The 22,266-nt window shown below is 39.7% G+C and overlaps 1 protein-coding gene across 4 annotated transcripts in view; it reads right to left on the bottom strand.

Moving 5' to 3' along the window:
* Positions 1–21,370, bottom strand: part of nup35 (nucleoporin 35) — a 54,409-nt gene extending 33,039 nt beyond the window's left edge. For all 4 annotated transcript variants that reach the window (XM_028806222.2, XM_028806223.2, XM_028806224.2 and 1 more), the window contains exon 1: positions 21,223–21,370. In XM_028806222.2, coding sequence (XP_028662055.1) covers positions 21,223–21,235 — 13 coding nt within the window. In that variant the 5' untranslated portion in view covers positions 21,236–21,370. The remainder of the gene's footprint in view (positions 1–21,222) is intronic.
* Between the last annotated feature and the right edge of the window lie 896 nt (positions 21,371–22,266).

Below are 22,266 nucleotides of genomic sequence, written 5' to 3'. Positions count from 1 at the left end.
AGTTTTACTTAAGTGTTAAAGTGCTATGCTAACAACAAGCCATGGATTACAAGTGGCATCAAGGGCCTTTTTAACCAGAAGAAAAGGGCTTTTAAAGGCGGTGATCAGCATGAGCTTCAGCGCGTGCAGAAGGAACTCAGAGTCCAGCTCAGGGCAGCGAAGGAGCAGTACAGGAGAAAGCTGAAGCAGAAGTTGCAGAATAACAGCATGAAGGAAGTGTGGGATGGGATGAAAATCATCATTAGCTGCAGCTCGAAATGGGGTGCCACCATCGAGAGAGACGTGAAGAGAGCAAACCAAATGAACAACTTCTTTAACAGGTTTGACCACCCTAACCCACTCTCACCTCAGAGTACTGCACCCTCCACCCATCCTTCTGCTGATACCAGCACAGAAGAGACATCCCCACCCACAATTACAGCAGCGCAGGTGAGCAGAGAGCTGAAGAGACTTCGTGCCAGCAAAGCAGCGGGTCCAGATGGAGTATCGCCACGACTGCTGAAGGTCTGTGTGTCGGTGCTGGGGAGTCCTCTACAGCGCATCTTTAACCTGAGCCTGGAACAGGGGAGAGTCCCAAGGCTTTGGAAAACATCTTGCATCACCCCAGTCCCAAAGGTATCACGTCCTAGTGAGCTGAACGACTTCCGGCCTGTTGCTCTGACGTCACATGTGATGAAGACCATGGAGAGGCTGCTGCTTCACCACCTGAGGCCACAGGTCCAACACGCCCTCGACCCTCTGAAGTTCACATAACAGGAGAAGGTGGGAGCGGAGGATGCCATCATCTACATGCTACACCAATCCCTCTCCCACTTGGACAGAGGCAGTGGTGCTGTCAGAATTATGTTTCTGGACTTTTCTAGTGCCTTTGACATCATCCAACCTCTGCTCCTTAGGGTCAATCTGACAGAGATGGGAGTAGATTCATACCTGGTGGCATGGATCGTGGACTATCTTACAAACAGACCTCAGTATATGCGTCTCAGGAACTGCAGGTCTGACATTGTGGTCAGCAACACAGGAGCAACGCTGGGGACTGTACTTTCTCCGGTCCTGTTCAGCCTATATACATCGGACTTCCTATACAACTCGGAGTCCTTCCACGTGCAAAAGTTCGCTGACGACACTGCTATCGTGGGCTGCATCAGGAGTGGGCAGGAGGAGGAGTATAGGAACCTAATCAAGGACTTTGTTAAATAGTGTGACTCAAACCACCTACACCTGAACACCAGCAAAACCAAGGAGCTGGTGGTGGATTTTACGAGGCCCAGGCCCCTCATGGACCCCGTGATCATCAGAGGTGACTGTGTGCAGAGGGTGCAGACCTCTAAATACCTGGGAGTGCAACTGGATGATAAATTGGATTGGACTGCCAATATGATGCTCTGTGCAAGAGAGGACAGAGCCGACTATACTTCCTTAGAAGACTGGTGTCCTTCAACATCTGCAATAAGATGCTGCAGATGTTCTATCAGATGGCTGTGGCGAGCGCCCTCTTCTACGCAGTGGTGTGCTGGGGAGGCAGCATTAAGAAGAAGGATGCCTCACGCCTGGACAAACTGGTGAGGAAAGCAGGCTCTATTGTAGACACAGAGCTGGACAGTTTGACATCTGTGGCAGAGCGACGGGCGCTCAGCAGGCTCCTATCACTTATGGAGAATCCACTGCATCCACTAAACAGTGTCATCTCCAGACAGAGGAGCAGCTTCAGTGACAGACTGAGGAGATTGTTCCTCCCCCAAACTATGCGACTGTTCAATTCCACCCGGCGGGGTAAACATTAACATTATTCAAAGTTATTGTCTGTTTTTACCTGCATTATTATCACTCTTTAATTTAATATTGTTTTTTGTATCAATATGCTGCTGCTGGAGTATGTGAATTTCCCCTTGGGATTAATAAAGTATCTATCTATCTAAAAGTGTAAGTTCAAAAAGTATGAGTGTGAATTTCAAAGCCAAAAAGAACAAAAACTTATAAACGCAGAGCAGGTTAGAGATTAAGAAAGTACTAAAATTCAAAAAAGTCAAGAAAAACTGTAGTAAAGATCGCAATAGCTCTAACAAATGGAAATTACTCAGTGAAATTATAGAACAGCGAAAAGAAATAGAATATATGAACATAGGTGATATGACAGAAGTATGTAGATATTGTTCGGATTTAAACCTTAAGTCGGAGACTTGTAGATCGTCTAATTTGTGTTGCCATCAGGGAAAAGTAGTGTATGTTCCCAATGAAGAGGCCTATCCGCAATGATTAAAAGATTGGTTGTTTGGTGAAAGTGAAATCCACATACGTGAGCGGCAGAGACGTGAAGTTACTGGCGTTTAGTGCATGCGGGGGGGGGGGGGGGGGCTGTCGAGCGAATCGAACAGGAGGCAAAGCCCCCTAGTACAACAAAAAAAAAAAAAAAATGCAGTCAAGAATGCATATATTTAAAAATAGTCATTTTTTTTAGACTATTTACAGAGTTTTTGTTCAATGAACCAAAGGGAATGACAAATGTAAAGGGAATGACAAATGTAAAATGTAGGATGAGTTATTTTCATTACCTTTTAAATTTTAACAAGAATGTTAATTCTTGCTGCAATGTATCTATTGTATTAAATGAAGAACAGTCATTAGGAAAGTTCTAGATAAATAACCCTTTTAGCATTTATGTACAGTAAAGTACAAATATTAAGCAAACATATTATATATAATTAAACAAACAGTGGAGTTAGAAGGTATAAAATAATCCTTTTTTGAAAAGCATAAAGACCCAGTGGTCTTGTTAAAGTCTCTAGACCCAGACAATAGCGAGAAGAGATTAAAAAGATTAACAGGATGCTGGGATGCTGTGTGGAGTTCAAATTAAAAGGTTAGGTTCCATGCATAAAATTAGTCAGTAAATCTTTTCATAGAACCAATTTCAAAGAACACAATAACAGTCATTAATAATAAAAACAATCTTAAATAGCCCTTATCTGTGAGAACACAATAATGGTCCTTTAATAATAAAAACAATCAACACAAAAACCTTAAGGGTTCATTAAACAGCAGCTCAAAAATATTCATTAAAAGCACTGAAGTTAGTTAAATTATTGCTCGATTAGTTCTTCTTGCAGGCAGTAAAGTTTCTGTCCTAGTGTGTTATGTGCACACCTCATTTCCCTAGAACAAAATGAGATACTAAATGAGTATTTTAAATTTTGCTCTGGGAAATATGATTAGGATTTATGAAGGACAGAAAAAAAATCCCTTTACTCAATTAACATAATCTGCAAATCTTATTTGTTATAATTTCTCCATAAGCAGTAAAAGTCTTAATAAAGTTTGCATGTGCAGTATATTAATGTGTACTTTAAGGTAATGCTGGGCGGTATACCGGTTCATACCGAAAACCATTTTTTATTTTTGTTATGATATGGATTTTTCTTATACCGCAACACCAGTTTAAATAGCCTAAACAACGTTCAGAACATGGCGCAGCGGGAAACTGTTTAAGGGGGGGCCTTTTTTCACTGCTACACCACTAAACACACATGCAACAGAGTACATGCGTTAGTGGAGGTACTGAGCAATGAAAATGGACAGAGAACAATCCGAACCTGAAGCTGCAGCAGACGATAAAGTTGAACACGATGACACAGAAGAACTTTTTCCGAAAAAAGGAGCTGTGTCTGTTGTCTGGAGATACTTTGGTTTTAAAAGGTCGGCTGTGGACCTAACAACTATTTACTGTAAATGCTGTAGAGCTAAAGTTGTCGTCTGAGGCAGCAACACGAGCAATTTGCTGCACCACCTTAACCGCAAACATGCTTTGGAGTACCATGAATGTATGGAACTAAGATTGGGACCCTCCACGTCCTCGGGTCCTCAGCTCGAGTCAGATGTCAATTGTAGATGCGTTTGCTAGAGATACTGCCTATGACAAAAAAAGCAAGTGGTGGATCGACTATGATATCCAACGCCATTACAATCCACATAGCTAACGTGTCAGTGGACAGAGATTGTTAACATTAACAGAAAGTGGAGTTGGTTTACAAAAAATATTTACTATTTATTCCTTTTCTAAGACATGTTTAGTGCAATACAACTTTTGACAAGCACCTCTGGATATTTTACGAAGTCTAAATGCCTCTTTTGGATGGTCAAAAATATGTTATTATAGTTTATTGTTAAAGTTGTTTGTGAAATTTGTTCAATAAAATGGTTCTATATTTTGACTGCAACTGTCATGCAATGTGATTCCTTCTCTTCATTAGTGCCACCTCCTTGAAAACTATCACTTTATGGGGCCATGCAAACCTGTATCAATACTTGTGTGCACATTAAATTTTTTTTTGTACAATGTACAATTCTCATCACAGTTGAATAGTTTTTTCTTAGCCAGTCTACTGCAGTAATTGCAGTTGAAAATGTGGTTAACATCCACTCATGCATGGGAAAAAAATACTGTTGAATACCGTGAAACTGGTTTAATTTTGAAAAATACCATGATATAGAATTTTGGTCATGCCGCCCAGCACTACTTTAAGGTTTTTTTTAGAATTCTTCTATGTTTATTTTAATGGAACAATTACAGCTTCAATTCACAGCACTGGCTACAGATCTTTTGCTGGAGTTCGATCCTTTTGTTTTAGGTCAGTGCTGTTGGCTGGCACAGTTTTGCATTGTGAACATTGTGCTGCTGATCTCATTACTATGGCCATGTTGACCTTGAAATTAATGGGTCTCATTTCATCTCAATAAAATAAACTGAATTTATTTAGCAATTAACATGAGGGTAAGGAGTGGTCTGGTGGACAGTGGGTCTGTGGGCAGGGCAATACATCACAGGTGGTATAGCAAACTATGCTGTGAAAAGAGTCTTGAATTAAAATGAGATCCAACACAACTTGCCAGAGGCCAGATGTATCCCCCAGACACCCGGCCACAAAGTTTAAGACTTTGTTGACCATTTTAACTAATGCTGTAGGGCAAGCACTTTTAAGAATTCCAAAGGATCAGTGATGTACAGTAGTGCAGTCAGGGGTTCACTGCTGAGGGAAGAAAAAGAAAAAGACTGATGACAGTATACAGGAGCGCTTATATGTTTTACTGGAAATTGGTGCATGTGGGTGAACCAAACGTGGACCTGTACAGTTAGGCCTAGAGAGCCAGTAGGGATTTGTGTTTGCAACTTTCTTTTCTCCGTATAATGAACCCTCCTTAACGTTTTGTTATTTAATAAATACATCTATTGTTGTCAGGATATGGTTTCTATTTCAAATTTTCTGTACAATTTTGTTTAAAATACTGTACTGGAAATATTTAATAAATAATTGATCATAAAAAAATAAATGTTCTAAAATCACTCTGCCAAGGGTTACATTAATATATTCATTAATTCAGCAAAGCTATTGGAGAGAGAAAGTGAATTCTTCATTTGAAACACTTAATACAGAGATCCAGTGCTTTTATAGACAGATAAGGACTGACAGCTAGTAGGCAGTTATTCATCCTATAGACTGTAAAAAGAGCAAAAAACCTGAAGTAAACAACTTATCATATATGTCCACAACTAAAATGATGTATGTTTGACTAAGAAATCCTTTACTCTATAACAGCAATATAACATTTGTATTAACTTTTTTAGGGCTAATTTTTTTTTGTTTCTTTTCTCCCAGGGCTGAATATTTTTCCAAAAACTAACATTTTTTAAAAAAGAACACAAAGCAATTGTTTAACATATCAAATCAACAAAAAAATATTTACTTTTGACAAATGTTGCTGTCTTGCATGTTGTATGAGCCTGCATACTCTATGATTTCACATACATACTATATCACATACATTTTACACAGCAAAGTCCTGCAAAGTCTGATCTCGCTCAAAGCAGCCAATTTCAGTCATTGCCACATTGCACTCCTTACAATATGTGTTGCTTTGGTGCCTATTTTTCAATTGTCTGTTGCTGCACTTTCTCACATATATTGTTAGTGTGTACTGTAGAGAGACAAGTCACCCATTTGCCATCGTGCCATGCCACTGCCACCAAGTTTTCTGCCTGCATGAAAACCGTATTGTCACCTCTTTTCATCTTCTGAAACTTTATGAACTTTATGTATGGCATTATAGCCTGGCTCACCCCATGGGATTTGCTTCTGTTTATTACAGAAGTGAATAAAACTTTGCAGCATCACGTACCTATCACCATGCTGCATAACCTGTCCAAAGCCACCAGGGGACAAAACACGTTTGGACCAATGCTCCCTGAAGTTATATCACCAGTTCTGTCCCATCTCTATTTGTAATGCCACAGCGCGCTTCATCTCATCTTTTGTTGTGGGTTTCCACTTTGAAAAACGAGAATGCGATGCAAACGTAGCCCACGATTAAAAAAAATTCTCTGCCTACCTGTTTGTCTCGTCTGACAGTAGCTGAAAAGCAGCATCAGGAGAGAGCAGCCTGAAGTACAGCAGCTGGTGATCAATCGAGTACAAAAGCAAACCATGCCGTCTTGTAAACTCCGGTAGCCAGATCGGCTCTCAATGGATCAATGTCTGTGTATTTATCTCATGCGAACCTTGCCGTAGATGCATCGGCTGCGCGAAGGCACTCAACTGGCAGCAGATCCGCTGGCGCCGCATCGGCTGGTGTCTGATCAGCTGATGCCGGCTTCTCACTCTCTTGCTCAATCTCCTGATCACCGCCAATAAAATCCGATTCTGAAAAATCAAGAGTCCGACTCCGCAATAATGCGCAAAACATCGTCTGCCGAGTGTTTTCTTTTCTGCACTTCCTTCGCTCCCTTTTCACATGTCGATGCCATCTTGCTATTGTTTACATTACGCAACTCACGCACACGCAAGGTTTAGTTGCCGAGTCAACGAGTCTAGCATTCCTCCAAGCACAGAGGGAATGCCTGTGACGTGACAGTGAGATTTGTCGCCATTAACAGCTGATTGTTGCCCTCTATCCGTGGATGTCGACTTTTGTCGACATTCGCCTTCAACCCCTCCTGTTGACAAAAGTCGACATCCGCCCTAAAAGAGTTCAAGTGTGTGTGCATGTCTGTGTGTATACTGTAAAGCAGGAGTGTACGATATGAATGGTCAACAATAATATCTTGTTGTTTTAACAATGTGCAACTTGAAATTCTCGATCATGTCACTAACTTTGCAAAAAACAATCAAAAACACACCTTGAGAGTCCAAGAATTCACTGTCTCATGTAGCCAGCATAGACTACTACATAGGCTACCACACATATGCAAAGCAACAGCATAGGCATCCACAGTCAGCACATCAGAAGAATGGAATTGCATAATTCGTTCGAACAAATTATTCTTACTTCTATAATCGGGCACATTTTATTTTGCAAGCCATCTTGGTTGGGGGACATAATTTCTAAACCACTTTCTTTTCTTTCATTATTTAAAACACTCGTACGGATTCCTGCCTCCTCATCCCACCCCGACACTAGTACAAAGTATGTGTACAATAACGACAACAATGTTAAAGTTATGATGAAGTGGAACGGAGATGCTGTGCCTGCCGGTAAATCCCAATCGTTCTGTTCAAACCGATGTATAAATATGAACCAACCAGAGTTGGGTGAAAAAGTAAAAAAAAGTCTTTTGGCAGCTTTTGCAAAAGAAAAACACAGGAATTCAGAGAAGGCAAGTCTCTGCACACTGCCATTGAAAAAGAGATCAAGAGCTACTGGACAATGCCTGAGGTGAACAGTGATGTAAATCCACTTGAGTGGTGGAAAACACAAGTACATCTCCAAATTGGGGAAACTTGCAAGAAAAGTACCTGTATATCCCTGCCTCAAACAACCCTTCTGAGAGGGCTTTCAGCACCAGACGAAATGTAACAGGTAACCGTGCTGCTCTGAAGCCAGATGCTGTGGACACACTGGTGCTTCTGTCACACAACCTGGAGTTTCCTCTGTAGAATTTTACAACGGTTTAAATTCTCCGATATCTTTGTGCAATATTGGACAAACCCCGAAATTAGGAGTTTGTTTAAAAATGTTAAAATGTTTTCTTTCTGTCTTTGTGTAATACAAGACAGAACTTGTACAAATGCTATAGTTTTTTTTTTTTCTTGTGCAGTATTTGAAGGACTTTGGATTTTTACACAGTAGTACAGTATGTTAGATTTTTGTTCTTGCTTAAATGCTGCACAATTCACCTTACAACACAGCAGTTTATGTTTATCCACATTGTAATGTTCATGTCCTGTAGTTCAAATATTATTAGTATTTTATTCCCTTTGGATTCTTATCTCGGTTACATTAAGGTTAAGTATCTATTTAAAATGCTCTCATAATAGTTTTGTTGGTCTTTTGTGTAAATCCTGTAGGCCAATTTGAAATGGTTTACTCATATTTGCACTGTTTGATCTCATTAATACTTTGGCGATTTTAATATTTTTGTGTTATTTTACTTCAGTTTTAAGTAAATAAAAAAGCTGTTTTCCTTAACTGTTTCCATTATCTCATTACCCTACTACTACATTAATCTCATTAGTAAGCTACAATTATCCTATAAATAAGACCAAGATAGATCAATAAGACTTTAATAAACACATTTTAAAAGGATGCAAAATATCGTCTAATTATGGTTATCGTCCAAGTCATGGAAAATACCGAGATATAATTTTTTGCAAACATCGCACACCCCTAGTATATAATATACACACATGCACAGAGGGAAATATAATTTCATTTATAACGGTTGCGTCCAAATGTGTTCTTTTGCAACAATTCCAGAGTTGTGCGTTCATGACTCCAGCACAGACTATAATAAAATAGTAAAGAACATTCTTACAGGTTCACATGGGTTTCTCCACACATCCTAAAGATACACTTTAGAGTTAACTCGCAACACTAAAACCAGACACACAACTTCTAGTCGGAGGTGATGTCAAGCCTTGATAACTGCAATTGCTAGTTGCTAGTCGTCTGGTATTTTCAATTCTACATGACAAGAAATCAAAGTTTATGACAAATCACATGACTCAATGACAACTTTTTAAGCAGTTTTTACTTTTCCAAAATATCACAAGCTTGTTGCTTTCTCAGACAGCCAATAACATGCTTCCTGACAGAGCCAGTGCTACACGAATGCTTTCCATTCTATCGTGCTACGTAAAACATAACACATTAGACAGACAAGTCTCTCTTCTGGTTGCAAGGTCCAAAACACTTGTTTCTTTATGCTCACATCTGCATTTGCACTGTACTTCTGGATGAGTGCTCATTGGTTTTCAACTCTTGCACACACTGACCCCACCACTGCAAGTTAAAATAAATTCAAGCAGGAACAAGTCGCGGACTCACTGGACTAAGTTGCTGGGTATATCAGACTACACGACTGTCTCCAGAAACTGCCTCCGACTCAATACCATTGAATGAAATCTGCAAATGAAAATCATCAGAAAAGCTGTGTAATGTGACAGGACTTTAAAAAGGCCTGTGATGAGTGGGTATGTGTGCCCCATAAACAAGTACTCCACCCAGAGTTGTTTCTTGTGTGGTGCCTGTTACGATTGCACCTCCTCTTTCCTCCTGCATATCTATAATGGAAGAAATGGCTGATTAAATATTAAAAAAAGAACCAAATATTAAAATAGTGACAATGTAATCTCAAAGAGATTAAAAATGTCCACAAATGCATCCAATTTGAGTTGAATTTGCCTAATTCCTCCTGTAACAGAATTGTACATTCAGCTAGAGTTCAATGCATCTCTGCAGTCTTTTGAACATGGACCCATTATATGAAACTGTTTAATCACACTGTTATTACAAGTTATGTGATGAATTCAAGAAGATTGTTATATTTATACTTTAAAGATGCTTCTCTGCTTTTGAATAAGAGTACTTTTGTTAAAATAAAAAATAAACTGCCTACTGCATTCTGTCTCTTCACTAGAGTCTATGCCAACAACATATACAAGATGGGGCCCCATCTTAAATTGTGCCTGATCGCATGCCTACATACGCAAAATAGAGGAAAAAAACTCAAGTAGGATATACCTGAACCAAAACATGTTACTTTTTTGAATTGTTACAGCATATTTTGTGAAATCCAATATATAAAAAAATTTTCTAAATATTACCTTCATGCTCTTTTAAGCAATATGTTGTAGAATTGATTTAAAACATTAAACAGAAGCATGCACACGGTGTGCTAGGTTTCATTGAAAACACTTAAAAATGATGGAGTAGGCAACATCCACCAAAGCTGTGCATAAACTGGTGTACAGTGACTGGGAATGTTATTTTTAAAAGTAACATTAAGACACATTGCTCATTATTTACAAAAAAGTAACTAAATATGTTACATATTTCACATAAAATGTAATGCTTTACAAACCATGAATTACTCTTACATTACTTTTTTTCCTTTTGTATGAAAAACTGCACATTTCAATGGCCAGCATTTAGTATTAAATCCTAAACCCATGAACTTCATGAAACAAATTTGATCTTTTTGTTGTGTATTACGAATACTGTTCTCTTGTTCTGGTGGCGCCTCTACATCCAGACGCCTTCCTGATCTCTCCGTGTAGGGGCACATTTCACTACATGTTGAAGATGCATAACCATGTATGGGCCAAATGAAGAATTTTGAATCCCCTGGATGTGGACCCGAGAGGGAGACACTCCTCAGGTCCCTGAGACCTGTCTGAAGAGACAGGAATACCAGAAGAAGACGGCTACTAAAAGCAGCCGTGTGAGTGGAACTGGGGACACAGGCACAGGGTCTTCCATGGAAGTGAGATTCAGCTGATGGAAGTGTTGTGCTCGTTATTACAGACTTTAATAGAAGCAAAATGTTGAAGGTGGTGTTTCAAACCAAAACTTATACTCCAAGTGCCCATGCTGCGAAAATGATGTCGGGCACAGAGGCATGCACCTGCGCCCAGAATTATTTCTTCTACAAGGAGAGAAGCTGGTTACGTGGGTGCCAAAATGATTCAGGAAGGACTGAAAATAACAACAGATCATCAAAGCACAAGGCAGACACAAAAAAATTTCAAGTTCATTTGTTCATCATGCATGTCACCCTGCTAACGAGATTTTACTTGCCCTTACTTAACAATTTTTGGTCAAGATTTGACATGCCACCTTTTTTTTTTTTTTTTTTAACCCCCCACTCTTAAAATTGTGAAATTGTTAGGTATGTGACATTGACCATACACTGTCACCTACTGACTAGGAGAATATCAGCATGGCAATGAAGCCTTTCTGCAATTAGTATAAATGTGTTTTGGTCACTAACTGCACATGTGCTTTATGTTGCAGTCTGTATGCAGATTTCACACAGTAAGTATAAACCAGACCCATTTACCAAAAGCTGGGAAGGGAGGACAAGTATGTTAATTTCATGAGTTGGTAACTACCATGATGAAGAGATGTCTTCCTTGCACTTTGATAATCTGTTGCTTCATATTCAGCCCTTCGTTCATCATTCTGCTACCCACATAAAAAGCTCCTCTTCCAAATTCATCATTTACAACACACAGTGCCGACGTCCACATCGCCACATAGGTAGAAACAATTCCATGAAAGGGAGGTGTATCTCCACGTATGGCTTCAATTTTGCCATGGAGCCCTCCTGACCAATAAAGGTCCATCAAATATAAACCAGGCTTTTCTCAGACATAAGCAGGCAACTTCTTTGTGAAAAAGTCATTAATACTGCAGAATAATGCAGTATTTTTTTTTGTTTCTGTGCAATGGCAGAAATCTTCTGTAGTAAAGTATTTATTTTTTTTAAAAAAAGGCAGGCGAGTACTTTTACTTCAAGAATGTATTGCATTATATTACTCATTACTTTAAAAATTAATCTGACTACACAACACATGTCACTTTTAATGCAGCACCCCAACACTGCTGGCATGCACTTTAAACAGCAGTAAGATCCAAACACTGACACAAACTTACCCTTAGCTACTACTAAGTACACAAAACAGCTCTTAGAAGGTGCTAAACCCGTTATTTTGTACAAACTGAAATACTTGTTGTGGCACCCTCCAAAAATATTACTGTACTTTAAAATTGGACCCCCCCCCCCCCCCCAAATTTCTATGAACAACAGGGATGAATGAATGAGTTCTTTTTTTAAAATAATTGATGTGTTAAACAGCAGTCTACAGGCAGTAAACTCCTATATCCACTCTTTCTGTGAAAAGTGTGTCTGCCCAACCATGCAGGAAGTTCATCCCAATAAATACACTACAAACAAAAGTTAAATACTGAGTTGTAACCTCAAGGTACAGTACATATTTCAGATAAGGAAGACGGAGGTTTTGAAGTAAGGTAGTAACACTGACTGGTGCCAGAGAGTGGTGATATTGCATGATGTGCAGCATGACAATTTTACTGTACTCTTTACATACGGCAAAATTGAACCTATAAGTCCTATAAAATACAAACTTTCTAAACATAATGATTTGCTGAGAATGGATTGACAATGCCTTTCAAATGTCACAGTAGAGTTATTTAGGAACTATCTGATTAGAAAAGGATGCCCTTCCATATTTATCCTCAAATAGGATCTTGACAGATGCCTAGTACACAGCTAGTGCCTTTCAAAAAAACCTAGCAAAAATATAAAAAATAACCCATTTCCAGAGACACTGTATAGCCTTTAGTATTTTGAAGTCAACGCTACGCAAGTTTTTTTTTCTTCTTCTTCTTCTTCTTTTAAAATATAGAATTTATCCAATTGAGATCAGCCTCAAATTGAACTTAAACTGAACTGTACTCTGCCTAGCTGCACTGTACGGAGCTGAATGCTGGCCAGCCACCAAGAGCGCCGAGCTCCCTGTCCACGTTATGGAAATGTGAATGCTCTGCGGGATTGCTGCCGCAATTATGCAATTTAGTGGCAAATAGGGGTTGCACCAATCATGGAGAAAATGTGGCACAGGTGACTACAGTGGTATGGACGTGTCATACAGGCAGCATTGAGAACCGTCGTTGACACTGCCTACTACTTCACAGTTGTTAGCCCACACTAACAAGGACGGCCAAAGAATAGATGGCAGGACATGATCAGAGAGGACATGAAGATTACTCGTATACACCCGAGCCATGCAGTTGATCGTATGAAATGGTAACTGCAATCCAAACAGCAGACACAGCACCAGTCTCAATTATTTAGATCTGAGGTGTCAAACTCAAATCTTATTAAGGGCAAAAAACAAACTCAACAATTCCAGAATACAACAAACACTCCTATCATGTTTTCTATACAAACAAGAAACACGGTTACCTCTCTGCTCATCACAATTACAATATTCTGCCTTGTGTCTCATTTGAAACGGCCTTCCCTCTATCTCAGGTTTTCTTTAATTATATATTGCAGTGAGTCAGGAAAGCTACCAGCAGCCACTGGACCGAAATCAGCACTGACTGAAAAAAAATACATCAGCACATAAAGTCGAGTATGTGCACAAGTCTGAGTACATGCAAGCATTTGTAGCTAAAGTAAAATACATCTGCTTGTGCCTGCATTAACATGTACCACAATTGGATGGCACTTAAAAACTGGATGACCACATATAATGACTGGTGAAGACAAGCTGGCGATGGGTCACAGAGACCACATTAGGAGCTGACCAGAAATACACAGCAATCACATTTAACACAAGTTTAAACGCCAATGCATTTTTTATCCACATACAATAGTCAAGTTAGCAGAAAAGATAAAATGACCGTGTAATGGGACCATGGGAAAGGTGCTAAATAAATAAAAGGTATTATTATATAAATAAAATGTATTATTATTTTTATAAGGTGGCAGAAGAAGTTAGGCAAGTCACAAAAAAAAGGGTGGCCAGCCTCGACACCTTTGCAGCATTAAAAAGCAACCAGAGTATCAATTGTGCCGAGTGTGAAGTCGAGCTTGAGCTGATCACCTCTTTCAAACCTTTAGCATCATGTTAAAATATTAAAGTTCTTTATGGCAGTGTGGCACGTCGCTGTCTGTTTTTTGTTGGGCCATTATGTGTAGCCCAGTATCCACCACAAGTGAACTCTGGAAACACAGTTTTTATTTTAAAATGCAGAGGGTATCAATATGCAAATGCATGATTACTAACGTAAATGTTTTTTTCTAAAGTGATGTTATTTTCTGCTACCTCTCACTGGCATGAAATAGAGGAGGATGAGCAAAACACATATGTTGGACTGGTAACAACAAGGAGATCTTTAGAATGATTATATATATATGTATATACACACACACACACAACTGTTTTGGAAATGGAATATCAATATTACTTACTATCATAATACTATTGTTAGTAAAATAAACTGATAAGTATTTAGGGCAAAACAAATAATGTTAAAAGCTCAGTTAGCCTAAAAAAATTAAGTGTTTAGGTCAATGAAATGTGTCCTGGTATTGGTTACAAAAAGGGTGAGACCTTGGAGTGTGGAAAGCATTTACAGTAGGGGGATGACCTGAAAAGGATGTGGAAGAGACTGCAGCAAAACTCTATTATAGGACATCACCAACAGCCGTATTTGGGTATTGTTAAAAGGGTGATTTAAATTCGATTCAATGAAAGCAAAAACTGCTAAAAATCTCAACTCTGCACTGGCATCAAAGCCTAAAAGGACTGTTGTCTCAGTATACAGTGGGCTTAAATAAATGTCTACCAACAAAAAATAAAGTTTACCAATTACTTTTATCACTCAAAAGCACAATCCTCCGTTCTCTTTCTACCACATTCTGAAAAACAGCATCCCATTCAAGTATTATTGATTAGTACTACAGGCTTAATGACAATACATTGGTGGACAACAGTGTTGGCCTTTTCAAAAATGTAAGGCTACGCATTGATAAAAAAATGTGTTGTAATCGGCTCTTTTTAGATTTGCCACATGTGGTGCACATACTGAAGTAAAATGAAGTGAATGGTTAAAGTGCACCACTTATGCCAAATCATGATTCAGAGATTATGTCAACTATAACATCATAATAGGTAGTGAACAGAAAAATAGAATTTCCTTTTCAGAATTTGACATTTCATGTGTGATTTTGCATCAGCTAATTTCACTTAATACAGTTTGTTTGAAAAGAAGGAAATGAACATTGAACCCTAAGGATTAGGCAACACTACATATGCCATACTTTTGGATCCACACATTTATCACAAAATGGTCCGGATTAAAAGATATTGGAGGGGGGGGAAGAGTGTCTTTTGTAAATGCAACACTGCTATTCACAACCCACGATGAGACAAAATGACGTACTGCAAGATAAAGGCTGTAATTCAGCAAGGGCAATGAAACTGATAACCCAAAGTAATTGAGAAAACAAAATACAGCAGCTAACACCTTTGATGATGTCTTGGAACTGACACAGATGAGATGAATAAACGAGACGGTTGTTAATATATATTAAATACCTCTTTCTCTGGATCAATTGCACAAAACTGACAGGTCAAGAAATAATATGATAAAATAATTAATAATTTAATGATTGTTTTTGCAAAGTGAAATTCTAACTTTCCCTAAGCACTTAATTTCACTGGAACATCACTATAAGCTAAAAATAGCTCTATGATCTATGGGTAAGACTCTGTTTTAAACTAACAGATTTAAATTACAAACACACACAGACACAAACAAAAAGACAAGTATTTTGGGAAATGATAAAAATACTATACAAACATACACTCACATATACAAATGATACACATACAGAGAGAGGTTAGGAGCACACGCTGATACAGCGCATTGCTGCACCCACCACACGACAAACCAACTCAGGATCCAGATTAGGACCAGAGTGCAGCCATGCAATGGATGACACCTCAGTCAATAATGGAAAAATGTATCAAGGCTGCAAAGGCACAGAGAGAAGCCACTTGAAAGTACACTTCAAACTTATACTAAGAAGCATTTTTTTCGCACAAAGACGCATAATGTGGTATGGTTGGAAGTCCTTAACAATAATTTGCAAATATCCATCTATTTTCAAATACATGTGTCTGTCTCGGGCACAAAGAAGAAACAAAACCCTGAATAGGATGCGAGTTCATCACAGGGTGACCACACACACACACACTTCACCTAACCTGCATGTCTTTGGACTGTGGGTGAAATCAGAGAACCTGGAAAAAACCTACACAGACACAAGGAGAACATGCAAAATCCACACAGGGAGCAACCAGGACTTCTGGCAGGTGATCTGAGTTTTAGTCAATACCACCTCCATAGCCAAGAAGGCACAGTAACATCTCCACTTCCTTTTGCAGCTGAAGAAGGCAAGCCTACCACCAAACTAATCCCCTTCCCATTCTCAATACATTCTACAGGAGTACCATCAATAGGATTCCGACTAGCTGTATCACTATCTGGTTTGGTAATCTTTGTGTCTTTGACCATAAGGTCCTACTACAATGGACAGTGCACAAAGCAGAAAACATCACTGCAACCTCTCTGCCCTCCATTAAAGGCACCTTTATAAAACATTTTATACTAGTAACAACGCAATACACTTGACTTGAGCATTCATAGTTTTCCTCCTCTTTCTCTGTACGTTTAGCATTTGTTTGCTCAGAGGTTGATGCGCTTGCTGAGCAGCTGTTCTTTTCTCCACCCTAGCGGCCCGCTTCTTCTCTTCTTTATTCGGCATCTTTTCACGATAAAACTGATTATAATAAGTAGATGTTTAATATGTCACTGTGCTATGGACAAAAAAAATTGTACAGTTAACAAAAAGCCAGAATTAGCACACAGGGGCTCATCAGTTAGAACTGCTAGTCAAGCATTTTAAGACGAGGTACGAACAACTGCAAATGGGCAACGTGCACTATTTCTGTGTGTTAAAGTCAGCATGTTATTGTATCCTCTCTGCCTTGTTTCGAATTGTATTATTTACCTAAGTGGGGGCCTGCACATGGAGAAAGAGTATAAAGCCTTGTAACATTGCCCGGCACACTTTAAAGCCGACAGACGGATGGGAGATAATGTCATCCAATCCTGAAAATCCTTCCAGCGCAGCGACGAAAATGGCAGACTTTACACCTCGGGCCCCTAATTTCGGTAATAGTCTTGTCATGGCTTCCTCATTTATTATGCTGCGTAAATCATCATTAAAGAAAGCCAAGTTATTTCTCCTATGCAATTTCTTACCGCCGTATCACTAAGGGAGGGGTATCGCCTTTTAGTATTATATATATCAACAGTGGAACCTCGGGTAACGAATGTCTCGGACCACGTACAAATCGGGTTATGACCAAAAATTTCGCCAAAATTTTGCATCTGTTCACAACCACACACTCTGGTGTCGAACAAGCTAGTTTCCCTTCCGGTTCATACACACCGATGATTTCCGCACATGTTCAGTCTCTCCCTGTACAGTACATTGTTCTCGGTCAGACGTGCATCGCGCAGAGGAACTTTGTGGTATAGCGGTTCCACAGCTCACATCAAGAGGCCAGTTTTAAATAAATAATCGCCGCGCTACAGCTGCCACATCCTCTTCATAAATAGAAGCGCAATACAGCTAAAGGGAGGAAAAAGAAAAGAAAGATGGAGGTTGTGGAGTGAGGCAGGAAGCATTGTGGAAAGAACCAGTGTGAGCAAGCGAGCGCATGCTCGCAGGCAAGCAGCTGGACAGTGAGCCCAAACAGGGGTGGGGCAGAAGGAAGCGGTCACTCAGGCTGAGCGATTAAGGAGCTGGAGTGACCAGAAAAAGGACAGCTGGCCGCGTAAGGCCGAGAAGGCAGCAGGGGTCACCAGTTAAAGAATGCACCGGGCTTGTTTTTAAAGAGACTGCTTCCAGCATTGTTTTAACCTCGCTGTATTTAATGAAGACTTTTTTCTATTGGATTTTAACCTCCACTTCTGTTTTTATGGGATTATTTATTTATTGAAGGATTCAGAAAGCACTGCACTTTATTTAATTTGGACTTTGTTTTTGATTGTTGTTTTGTTGATTTTAATAAAAGCACTTGGCACTTTTGCACCATCCCCTTGCTCCATTGTACAGTAGTGCCTCACTGTCGTGATCATCGGTAACATTACCGACGGTGACGGGTTTAAGGGCTCCCGGAAACGAGATGGGAGCATGCAGCGAACCCGCATCATCACAGACTTTACCTCAAAACTAACCTCCCCTCCACCCAGTTCCTCCTCACTTCCTTCATGCCAGAACTCGACTCATGTAAGGTTAGTTTATGGTTAGTTTTTGTATTACGGGTTTTTCAAATGTTCATTTTTCAGTTCGTAGCATGAATTGTTGCAATGTTACTTTTCTTGGTTGTTTATTAAATTACGGATTTTTCAAATGTTCATTTTTTTCCTGTGCTTAAAACTCATTAAAAAAAGTGTTTACAGCAATCGATTCATAAGGCTATAACATGAATTCTTGCAATGTTACTTTTCTCTGTTCAAGGTTTTCTCAGTGTTATTCAATGTTTTTACATTTATTTACTATTACGCTGTGCATTCTATGGTATAATTAACTATTTTTGTGCTTAAAAATCTTTAAAAAAATATATTTACATACAGTTCGTACGGTCTGGAACGGATTAATTGTATTTACATACAATCCTATGGGGGGAAATTACTTCGGGTTATGACCAGAGTTTTGGAACGAATTACAGTCGTGACCCGAGGTTCCACTGTATATAGTTTCAGTTTATGTAACATGCCGCAATTACAAAATAACTTATTCCAACAAGGGAGCTAGCGCCCCCTGTTGGATAGACTGATTAAGTCAGTGTTTGTGTTACAATTACTTAGTACGTTTTTCTTACATTTTTCACTTAAGCTAGCACTTAAATCATTCTTGAGGCAGATTGGAGACTTAAGACATGAAGAGATAGGGGAAGTGACGGCAACGGTGGTAGGGATGAGAATGGCACCCGTACGCATGCGCCGCCCTGCTGGCCACTGCCAAGAGTTGATTCTACAATAAAATTAAAAAGAATTAACCTTGGAGGTCAATCATCACCCTGAAAGCAGATAATAGACGTCACATAGTATATGTGTACCAACTTTCAGGTCAATAAGTCAAATGGTTTGCGAGCTACAGGTCATTTAAAATCTTGGACAGACAAACGGCCAGCCACGGTAGTGTATTATAAAGACTGCATTAACTTTATTGTTATCCAAACCATATGACAAGAAATGTATAGCTGAATGAAATTGCGTTTTTCCAGGCTCAATGAGCGAACACAAACAAAGACTCAGGCACATTATACAACAACAGACAGCTTAAACAGACAGAGTATATGTACATATCCAATAGACACATTGGTGAATAGTTATAAAGTCTTCAACAGAAAACAGCATAATGCACAGACATAGCATTTTTAGAAGATATGAGATTCTAAATATGTTGTGTGTAAAGGAATTTAACAATTCCAATAGGTCAGTATGTTGTTTGTTGTTACAGGGAGTCGGGAGTCGAGTAGTCGTATGGCCTGTGGTAAGAAACTCCTACGGAGTCTGGATATCTGCATATTTTTTTTATTGTTCTTTATTTCGCCTTATACAATTTCTTGTATTAGGAATTTGTTAGTTTTCGCATACCCCTTGGGGTCAGAGCACAGGGTCAGCCATTGCACAGCGCCCCTGGAGTAACTGAAGGTTAATGGCCTTGCTCAAGGGCCCACCAGAGTAGGATCTCTTTTGGCAGTGACAGGGATTCGAACTGGCAACCTTCAGGATACCAACACAGATCCTTAGCCTCACAGCCACCACTCCGCAGTAGGCTGTGCCAGAGGGCAAAACTTTGAACAGTCCATGGGCTGGAAGGCTCTTCTAATGCAGCGTGACAAGTACAGATAGGAGGGTAGTTCTGACAATTGCCTTTGTGGTCCTCAACACTCTCAAGAGGGACTTCTGGTTCGAAACAGTGCAACTGCCATACCAGACTGGGAGGCTGCTGCTCATATGTAATGCCTGTAGCATCGTGAAGCATCTCTCCCACGTTCTCTTTGTGTCTTGTGTCATTTCCATCTGGCAGAAGGTTCGGTAGCTCCCGTACCAGTTCTGACAGGTTCTGAAGGAGCTTCTACAACATGGTTGTCCAGACACTGAACTCTGTGCCGCCCCAAATCCCCCCCCCCCCCCCCCATCTTACATACATTTGTTGCTACTGTATTTACTATTAATTGCTGTTATTTATCACTACCTATTTCAAATAACTATCTATTCATATGGCAACCCCTAACGGGTGCAGCCAAAAGAATATGCCGACTATCTATCCATATTTATTTTTTACTGTCTATTCACTTATTATTATTATTTAAATATTTATATATATTTGTAGCACAGTTCTTTACCTGTCTTGCTGCTGTTCTGTGTTTAAGTAACAAGTTGCACCGCCGACCTGGGGAAAGTTATTGCATGCCACTACATCTTGCAGTTGGGTATATGGATGGCATGGCAATAAAAGCGAGTGACTTGACTTGAATCCCGGTCTCCTTACAAAGATCTTATGGCTACATTAGAAAAGTTTAGTTCCACGTCTCTCTCTTTCCTCTTATGCGATGATTTAGAGCTCATGAAACCGGAGGGCGAAGATAAACCAGACATTCTTACTGCCAACATCATAATTAAATTTCTTGTATCTTCCCGTTTTAACAATAGTTTTAAAGTGTAGGAGGATTTTAACTCGGGTTATCTGGATTAACATTCCATTATAATTCGACGATTCAGGCACTGACACGAAAGTGAAAGTAGCAGAAGCTCTCCTAGTATAAACACATTTGTAGATGTGTTTCCATTGATTTGTAAAGGTTTAAAAACAATTATTGGCAACACTGAAAGATTTATTGTCGAACTTTTGGACAATAAAGCACACGACTGGTGGATCAGTACCCATGACGGACGGTGCAGTTCGGAGAGGATCACATCGGAGATCTTCAAGCAGTTCTGAAAATATCAGCCACCAGGCAATCTAATCACAGCGTTAACAGTCGGCAGCAAAAGCCGCGAGGTCAACTGAAGAAGCAGTCGTGAAAAAAATTTAACCCGACAAGTTCAGTTCAGCGCAAACCCGACAAACACAAAGCATACTAGTAAATACACATTTCCTTCGAAGGTTTTCTGCCCTTTAAAGTAGTTAATGAGGACGAGAAAACGTACAGTGCCTCACATACTGTGGCACGTCCCGCCTGAAAGATGTCACTTCGTATCCGAACTATTCTATGGGCTTTGAGGATACGTGGGAGCGTCGAAATGAAAATACGAAGAAATTAAAAATGTCACCTTGAAAATCCATTGCAGAATATGCCAAGTTGGGTGTACTCCTGCACAGGCGGACAACACACAAGAAAACGTGGCCGAGAGTCCCGTCGTCTACATTCAAATTTTCAAATATGGCGGAAGTAGAGCGGCAGGAGCCGCGTGGAATGCTGGGTATGACGTCACGAGCCTCGCGGAAGACAGCTCTCTTCCGGGTTCAGGGCGGATTTTTTTTTTATTTTTGGGAAGTGTCAGTAACATTCTCGCTGGCGCTGCTGGTGATCGGCATTTCGATCCACTTCATTGATTCGATTTTTTCGATATACCCGTTTAAGTGAATCAAATCTTATGATGCATTTCATTCGTTTGATTCAATTTGAGCCTGACGTTTATGGGAAGACCGGAGTGGGAGTGAGAATTGTGATGGCATCACAAATACATAATTTAATCATTCGTACATTATTTTGGCATATACGTATGTGTGTACATACATAAATATCATTGTTTATTAATTTAAATATAATTATAAATATAGAATTAATCTCTATATATACTGCTCAAAAAATGAAAGGAATACAGAGTATAGCATTAAGTCAATGAAACTTATAAAAGTAGCAGAGGGGGTTGTTAATCAGTTTAATGAAATGAAGAACAGGTAACCTAGAGGGGCAACAATGAGATGACTCCCAAAACAGGAATGGTTTAACTGACATTTTTCCCTCCTCATCTGTTTTGTGACTCATTTTGCATTTGGCTACGGTCAGTGTCACTACTGGTAGCATGAGGCCATACCTGGACCCTACAGAGGTGGCACAGGTAGTCCACCTTCTCCAGGATGGCATATCAATACGTGGCATTGCCAGAAGGTTTTCTGTGTCTCCCAGCACAGTCTCAGGGTCATGGAGGAGATTCCAGGAGACAGACAGGCAGTTCCTCTAGGAGAGCTGGACAGGGCCCCTCGTAGAAGGTCCTTAACCCATCAGCAGGACCCACCGGTAGCTGCTCCTTTGGCCAAGGAGGAACAGGCTGAGCACTGCCAGAGCCTACAAAATTACCTCCAGCAGGCAG

This window comes from Erpetoichthys calabaricus, chromosome 8 (assembly GCF_900747795.2).
Source record: "Erpetoichthys calabaricus chromosome 8, fErpCal1.3, whole genome shotgun sequence".
Lineage (NCBI taxonomy): Eukaryota > Metazoa > Chordata > Cladistia > Polypteriformes > Polypteridae > Erpetoichthys > Erpetoichthys calabaricus.
Note: the sequence above shows the minus strand (reverse complement) of the source record. Positions and strands in the feature narration are given on the sequence as shown.